This window comes from Arachis hypogaea, chromosome 4 (genome assembly GCF_003086295.3).
Source record: "Arachis hypogaea cultivar Tifrunner chromosome 4, arahy.Tifrunner.gnm2.J5K5, whole genome shotgun sequence".
Classification (NCBI taxonomy): domain Eukaryota; kingdom Viridiplantae; phylum Streptophyta; class Magnoliopsida; order Fabales; family Fabaceae; genus Arachis; species Arachis hypogaea.
The window spans coordinates 3,368,647-3,377,270 of NC_092039.1; the positions used below are offsets into that span (position 1 = coordinate 3,368,647).

Consider the following 8,624-nt stretch of genomic DNA (forward strand, 5'->3'; position numbering starts at 1 on the left):
CTCATTTCTACTTCCAAAGACATCACTTGTGTGTGTCTCAGATGAAATTACTACTATACCCTCATCATGTTTTCCATTTTTTAATTTTCCCGTTTCCATTAGGGAACACAAATTGGCATAAAAGTCATTTCGACTCTACACATTGGAGAGTGAACCCTAGAAAACCGAATAAATAAAATAATATACCAAAAAGAAAAACATTTACGATAATTGCAACCCAATAGTTGAAACTTGAAAGTGGCAAAGTGGGAAGAATCGCTTGGGAGAACAAGAACAAGCATGCTATTCTTCTGTCACCTCCTCTCTTTCTCTTCTTGTTTGTAGCCGCTGTTTCTGCTTCGTTCTCCTCACTTCACCTCTTCATTCACAACCCACAAGGTTCGTTCACCTTCTCTCTCCGAAAATACTTGTTTTTTCATAGTTTCCCCCATTTTAGGGTTTTATCAATTTTGCCCCGCATTTTACATATTCAAAATTACTTAATTACATTTGCTGACCTCCACTTGTTCGTTAATGGTCCCTAATTGTAATTGTAAACTGTTGGGGCTTTTTATGTTTTGGGCTGCTGGTTCAAGCTTTTGTGGTATTTATGTCTTCTATTTTTTGGCCAACCTTTCGTTTACTTCGTCATGAGTTCAGTTTCGTTTCTCATTTGGTACTATGGTGGGTTTGTAGGAGAGCACTGTGGTATTGTTTAAGATCTGTGCGGTTTGTGTTATATTCATTTCCCCCTTGATTTGTAATGTTCTGGATTTTTAAATGGTCCTCACGAACTTGAAATCGAGTTTTGGGTTGTGGAGTTACCGTTGTTTGGGAAATTTTGTCCCAGCTAATTTTCGAGTAGGATTGCTTAAAAGAAACCCTAAGGCGTACAGATTGAGGATAATAATGAGTGCTTCTTTTTTTTTGGGGGGGGGGGGGATTCTTCCTGTTTGATTCTGCTTGGTTTGTGCCTGAGAAGTTCATAGGTATACAGATTATGGTTGTGGTTGGATTGCAACTGTTCTATTGAAATTTATTACTTTTTTATGTCTTCATATCTGTTTCTTATACCAACAACTCCTCCATCTCAGCATTTGTTACAAAATTTTGTTTGGAATTTGGATCTAATTATTAAAAGCCATACAAAATATGCAGGGTCAATTTGAATGTAAGGACTGCAATCATTTTGTTGAGTGGTGGGTATTGGAAGATTTATTTGAAAGATTTAAATTTGGTCAATCTGTTCGGACGTTTCAAACTAAATATAGCTTGTTTGTCAGATTGCCTGGCTACAGCATCACTGTCAGGTTTGAAGTCTGTTCTTTTGATGGAATGCAATAAAGAAGAGGCCTTTAGGGCTAAGGATATTGCTATAAAGAAGTTGGAAAGCAAGGATTTTCCAGTGGCTCATAAATTTGCTCTTAAGGCTCAGAAGTTATACCCTGATCTGGAGAATATTGGTCAATTGCTTGCTGTTTGTGATGTACATTGCTCTGCAGAGCAAAAATTGTATGGTAATGAGATTAACTGGTATAAAGTTCTTCAGATTGAGATGACGGCTGATGAGGTAACAATTAAGAAGCAATACAGAAAGTTTGCTCTCCAACTTCATCCTGACAAGAACAAGTTTTCTGGTGCAGAAGCTGCATTCAAGCTGATTGGGGAAGCACAAAGAGTGCTTTTGGATAGAGTAAAACGATCTGACCTTGACAGAAAGTGCAGGGTTGCAATGAACAATGCTACTATGCCATCTCGCCAACAACAGAAAGCTCACATGAATTTTAAACCTACAGTGCAGAACACTGTCAAGCCGAATTTTATGAACACCACCACTTGGCAGGGGCAACAGTCTAGGCAAACATCTCAACAGGAGCTTAATGGTGGTCGCCCTACTTTTTGGACTATATGTTCCTTCTGTTCTGTTAGATATCAGTATTACAGGGAGGTTATGAATAGATCCCTTCGCTGTCAACAATGCAATAGGGTCTTTTTTGCATATGATGTTGTAGTAAAGGTGCAACTCCAGCAACTAATCCAAGTCCGCAAGCTTCTGGCCAGCAGAATAATGGTTTCAATCATGGTGCTTCCAATGTAGGTGTTGGGTCTCAAGGTAATGTTCATGCTAACAAGTTCAATACAGAGTCTAGGGGGAAAAAACGTGCTACTTCAGATGTCTCGAGGAAGCCAATTGGAAAGAGAAGGAAGCAGGAGTCCAGTGAAAGTGCTGATTCGGTTAGCAGTGATTCAGAAGATGATGTGGTTGTTGAAGATAATGGTTTTACTGATTTACAAAAGAATACAACTTCTAGAGAAAAGCAACCACGTAGATCTACACGACAAAAACATCAGGCTTCAAACAAGGTGAATGCAAGTGCAAGTGACAGTGACAATGATGATGACGATGATGAATCATTTCAACCTTCAAGTAGGTATAAGAGGAATGGATCATCAAATCGTGCTGGTGAAATGAATAATCAGAATGGTTTAGCTTCGGAAAATGAGGATAACAAGGAGGTGAGGAGAAAGGAAGGTGCTGGAGATTCAAACATAGGTGAAGCATCAGCAGATCTTGTCTACCCTGATCCACAGTTTAGTGACTTCGACAAGGACAAGAAAGAGGAGAATTTTAAAGCTGAGCAGGTTTGGGCTATGTATGATACTACAGATGGCATGCCTAGATTCTACGCCATGATAAAAAAAGTTCTATCACCGAGATTCAAGTTGCAGATAAGATGGTTTGAGTCAGATCCAGATGACGAGGATGAAATCAATTGGTCAAATGAGGAATTGCCAATTGCGTGTGGGAAATATAAACTCGGTAAAACTGAAATTTATGAATCTCGTGAAGCATTCTCCCATCAGATTCTTTGGGAAAAGACTGGCCGCAACACTTTTAAAGTGTACCCTAGAAAGGGGGAAACTTGGGCTTTGTTTAAAGACTGGGATATTAAATGGTATGTGGATGCAGAGTCTCATCAGAAGTATGATTTTGAGTTTGTTGAAATCTTGTCGGATTTTGTTGAAGGTGAAGGAGTAGATGTTGCACACTTGGCTAAGTTGAAAGGTTTTGTGAGCCTCTTCTGTCCAATTATGAAGGAAGGTAATGCTCGTCCCGAATACATCGGCCAGTTATTCAGATTTTCTCACAGGGTGCCTTCTTTTAGATGACTGGTCAGGAAGGATTAGGTGTTCCTGTGGGATCTTTTGAATTTGATCCTTTATCCCTGCCTATGAATCTGGAAGAAGAGATTGATCTTCCGCAAGATTTAAAAGCAAAATCTTGTCACAGTCCTTCTGTTGGGGTGAGCACAAGGTCTTCAGAGCTATGAAATTCAAAATGAAATCTGACAGTGATGCATCTCCATCTAAGGTTAATTTGGAAGAAGAAACTCAGCATTAAAGAACAAGGCTTCTGTTGATCATATTGATGATGGTGTTGGTCCTTCTGATTCAGTCACAACAGCTGTTGGAATACCCGATTCTCAGTTCTTCAATTTTCATGCCAAGAAGTCCCCTGAAAATTTTCAGATTGGCCAGGTTTGGGCATTTTACCGTGAAAATGATAGAATGCCGAGGTACTACGGTGTGATTATGGGTGTTGGGACTAGCCCCGATCTTGATGTGCGTGTTACTTGGCTTACTAATTACTTGCCACCAAAGGATGCCGTTAAGTGGGAAGACGAGGACATGATCATTTCCTGCGGGCAATTTAAAACGGCAAGTGGAGCTAGTAGTTCCATTGTCTGCAAAAACACCCATTCTTTTTCTCATGAGTTGCATCCTGTTGCTATCGAGGGTAATGGTAAGAATAAGAGTATACTATTCTCCCGAGAAAAGGTGAAGTTTGGGCATTATATAAGAAATGGTCTGCTAAAATCAGAAGCTCAGATTTGTCAAACTGCGAGTACGACATAGTGGAAGTTGTTGATGAAGATAATAGCTCGGGGATAAAGGTTTTATATTTGGAGAAGCTAAGTGGTTTAATTCAGTTTTAAGGGCAAAACCGTGGAAGATCATCTGCAACTATACCTTCCAAAAGATTTCTCATGTTCTCCCACCAAATCCCTGCTTTCAGATTAACAGAAGAGCATGGCGATTGGCAAGTTTCCTTGAACTTGATCCTGCAGCTCTACCAACTCATTATTTTAGCTCTAAATGATAGATTGATAAATTAGAATCCTTAGACTACTTCTGAGTAGGAACATTAGTACTCTATTTGTGTCATATTCTGTAACCAAGGAGCAAAATTTGTTGACCTGATGTCATTTTTTGGACTAATCCTTTTTCTTCCCCCTTTTTGGGTTGCGAAATTAGATTAAAACCATGTATCTGTATGACTCTAGTGTTATGCATCACAGTTCCCCCCCCCCCCCCCCCCCCCCCCTCCCCCCCCCCCTTTTTAAGGCATTGCCATTGTTGTTGATGCCTTTTGAAGTAAAAGGGTATGCTGGTACTTGTTAAAGTTCTTGGTTCTGCTTCTAAGCTTCTAGACATTAGATTATTAGTTGCCTTGCAAATTGATTAGTATCATGCTACAAAACTACTGATTGCATGTTTGATTGCATCTAGCCTCAAAGCATCATTAAAAAGTTGTGCTGATAAAAAACATTAGAAAGCTTTCTATGTAAAGAACCCATAATACATAATGTGAACTTCATTGCACTACAAAATGTTAGGGTGTGGTTGGTTATAATTGTTTTTTGTTTTTTTTTAGTATTTTATTTTAGAATTTTTGTGAATTTTCTTAAGAATGTTGCGTTTAAATTCTGTATCAATGCTAATATTGATAATTAGTTATATTCATAATTCATAAGTACCATGGTTAGGTCAGGTTTTACGGGTAGATTTATCTAAATATAAATGAGGTCTTGATCAATTATCTTAAAAAGTTATACTAATAAGCATTAACCAATTATGTGTTGTGTTTAATCAAACTTTTTTTCTTATATACTAAACTCGGCCATGGTATGCATTTGCGTATCTATAAACTTAACTAAGTACTTCATTCTTTTAAATATAGCATTTTTAGTCTTTTAAATTACAATTTCGTCCATAGCCACTAAGAAATATAGCATATATTAGTCTTTTTAACCTTTTTTTATTCTTACGGCATATATTTGTGCATTTTTGAAATGCTACTAGGGACAAATGGGAGTGCATCTTCTCCGGTGGAAAAAAAAACTGAATGGGTATCTAGTGGAAGATCTCACTTTTTCATTGCATTCTCTCTCTCATTTACTCTCATTTATTTCTGATTCCACTTGTAGAATTAAAAGTGAGAGATTACACTTTATTCTCTCCAGTGAAAAAAAAATGGAGAGAATCTATTTCCGACAAATTTTAAATTTTTAACACTTATTTAAAAAGACGAATAAACTAATTATTCCATCAATTTATATTTCTCAAGATTTATTTAATTTTTATTTGAAAATAAATAAATAACCATATTGGGTCGAGTAGGTATTCGATCTTATATAGTCCAACCCATACGTTATACATATTTTAGAAAAATACCATTATACTCTTTGTATAATTACATTTATTATATCTTTTTGTATTGGATCATTAAATGAATTAAATTTATCGAATTAGTCTATTTATTCATGTAAATTGACAAAAAAATTTTCGTGAACTAAACGGACAGACCCTTTAATTTTTGGATTTAAAAAAACATTAGTACTTTTTGTCAATATTTCATAATCCAATTCATTTCACTTAAACTTTTTTATTTAAGTTTTTGGCCAAAAAATATTTTCAAAACAATAAAAATTAATTTTTATCTAATTTTTGAAAACAAAAAAGATCAATTCGTTTAATTTATTGGGCTAACCATGAATATTCCAAATTTGAATTTATTTTTGATGGATGAATTAGACTTGATTCCTAAGTATCACAATTTACAAACTCATACACACTACACACTTATACACACATGTAAGGATTTTATTTACTATTTGAATATTATCAAAGTTTAAATTCGGATACAGTGTATTAACAAACACCATATATTATCACTCAACCAATCTTTATAATTTATGGGTTTTAGGCTGGCTAAGTTTAAATAAGGCCTACTTTTGTGTTTGGTAAATTAAAAAGATATGTTTGTACTTGCAGTTTTTAAAAGTTATGGGTGCTTTAAAAAATACTTAAGAACGAATTTTTAAAGTTAGCTTGTATTTATCAAAATAAAAAAATCTTAATTAACCCTATATAATAAATATTCAAAATTATTCTTATTAATTATTAATGCCAAATTTCGTTTATTTTTCCGTACACACTTTCTGTTAGAGTCCTTTATATTTTTAATTTCTCACTCTAACCTTTATAAATTCTATACACTAAGTATGAACTTTTTCTATTTGTATTCTTTTTTGTGCTTCTTCTTTATGAAAAAGTTAAAAATATAAAAAAATTAAATACGAAAAAAAAATTAGTTGCTTTTTCATACTTGAGCTAATGGATAAAGATCTAATCCTCTTTTAGAATTACAAGTTTAATCTTAAAATATAAGGTAAACATTAGGTTAGTGTTGAAGCAATAATAATATCGAAACGATCATATTTTACAATTGAAAAATTGTTGATTATTTCTCATGATTTTGTTTTGCATGTTACTTAATTTATTCTATTGCTCCTCTTGTAATATATTTAATTTTATAATGTTATTGGCCTACTAGAATAGAATAATATTTTATGTTTATTAGTCTTATTAAATGATAAGTTCATTATTCAATAACACATAATATAATAAGTATTTGGGCATACTTGACATAAAAATTTATGATTCTCTTTGTTTTCAATCTTTCAATTCTTGTATGAGCTTATAGAATCATTTTTCAATATTTATATTATATAAAATTCTAAAGTTTGAAAAAAAAATAATTATTCTTTATGATAGATATGTTTATTATAATCTTTTCTTTTAATTTTAAAAAATATTTTAATAAATACAATTATAGTGCTAGTATTAAAGTCTTTTTTTTTTTACCAAACACAAAAACTTCAGCTTTTAAAAAACTGTCTTTAAAAAAACAACTTTTACAAGTTAGTTTAGATTAGTTTGGTAAAATTTTTATTTTTTAAAAATAACTTATAAAACTAACTTTTAAAAACTAACTTTTTTTAAGTTGTAACATCTATATTTGGTAAATTAAATTAAAAATAACTTTTAATAAACACTAACAAGTGTATTAATAAAATAATTTTAAAATTTAAAAATATTATAATAAATATTAAATATAAAAATTAAATTTAAATATTAATTAATATACAAAATTATATTAAACTTTAATTTTGATAAACACGAATCAACTTTAAAAAATTCTCCTCTTTAAAAAGCTTTGGATAGGAGAAAAATATATAAATGAATTCTATGATGCCTATGATATAGTGCCTAACTTTTATCTAATTTACTTGATATAGTAAATTTTGAATATTTAATAATTTTATTTTTATACTTTTAAAATTAAATATTGATTTTTAACCCTTTAAAAAGTTAGGCAAATATTTGTAGACACCATAACAATCACCAAATATATATTATATATTATATATAAAGCAAAGCTAATACCCAGAAAAATATTTAACTTTTTATCAACTTTCGGCAAAACTCTTACAAATGGGCATTCCGAGAATCGAACTCGGGACCTCTCGCACCCAAAGCGAGAATCATACCACTAGACCAAATGCCCACTTGACATTCTTTTTCCTACAAAAACTTTCTGACTAATAAAAATATGGACCCCGGAAGTGTCACCACATTGAAAAAACTAAAACCATAATAATACCAGAATTTTTTCCAACAGCGGTAAATCATATATTTTGAATATACAACAAATCATAGGATATAATGCAAGCATCATATATGTGGTACAAAATTAATTAGGAAAACACACTTCATAAGTGAAGCCAATGCGTTAACAAGTGGTTGGTTTAAAGTTTAAACTTGGTTCCAACATAGCATGCTTGATTTTTCTTTTGCATTTACATGTCAGAGCTACAAATGAAAAATCCAAACATGCACTTCATTGTAGCGCAACCCAAATCAAATGACAATGCACCTCAAATGCCCTTATACTGCAGGTTCAGGTGCTGTCATGCACATATAAATAAATATCTAAAATCTTCCTAATTACAAAGCGGGAAAAGGTGGGGGAAAAGAGTCTAAAAATGACATCTGAACAAATTTTACACCATGGTTAAAGTAGTAACATAAATAAAAGCAAGTATTATTCCCATTAGCCTAAAGATTCTTAGCTTACCCCTCATCTATCGGTTAAATAATTAGCCGGCAGAGCTCGCGGACTAATTTCGAGGAAACCTTTCAGATTGCCATGTTTTTCTGTGAGTCTGAATGCTGGGATTTGTGGGAGAACATGAGCAATTTTCTGCTGGGTATTCTCTGGTTGCAGGTGATCTCCATTTGATTTGCCCTTAAAGACTGAATGATAACCACTCACCTTCTCCAAAGGCAACACCTCTATCCCCAAACTATTATTATCTTCTTCAACAACTTCCACTATATCATACTCCATCTTTAACAAATCGGCTCGCCTGATTTAGTTGTCCATTTCCTATACAATGCCCAAACTTGACCTTTCCTTGGGAATATTATGAACTCCTTATCCCTGCCATTACCATCAG

At 33.3% G+C, this 8,624-nt stretch overlaps 1 protein-coding gene, 1 non-coding gene and 1 pseudogene across 3 annotated transcripts; 2 read left to right on the forward strand and 1 right to left on the reverse strand.

The window, feature by feature from the left end:
* The first annotated feature begins 179 nt into the window (after positions 1-179).
* On the forward strand, positions 180-2,171 carry LOC112795789 (uncharacterized). Of its 2 annotated transcripts, XM_072234868.1 has the most exons (3): positions 181-378; positions 1,138-1,178; positions 1,263-2,171. In XM_072234868.1, the coding sequence occupies exon 3, from the start codon at positions 1,310-1,312 to the stop codon at positions 2,075-2,077; it is 768 nt and encodes a 255-aa protein (XP_072090969.1). In that variant the 5' UTR covers positions 181-378; positions 1,138-1,178; positions 1,263-1,309; the 3' UTR covers positions 2,078-2,171. The 2 variants fall into 2 exon arrangements, with proteins under 2 accessions (XP_072090970.1, XP_072090969.1); XM_072234869.1 differs by lacking the exon at positions 1,138-1,178 and having other exon boundaries at positions 180-378.
* A 277-nt stretch (positions 2,172-2,448) lies between these two features.
* On the forward strand, positions 2,449-4,316 carry LOC140184378 (uncharacterized; annotated as a pseudogene).
* Positions 4,317-7,600: 3,284 nt separating this feature from the next.
* Positions 7,601-7,672, reverse strand: TRNAP-UGG (transfer RNA proline (anticodon UGG)). The gene has a single exon. It is a non-coding gene; the product is annotated as a tRNA-Pro (tRNA).
* Positions 7,673-8,624: the final 952 nt, after the last annotated feature.

What these genes read in the sequence shown, in the direction of transcription:
- LOC112795789 (XM_072234869.1), top strand. Translation starts at nt 1,310, where the DNA reads ATGGAATGCAATAAAGAAGAGGCCTTTAGGGCTAAGGATATTGCTATA.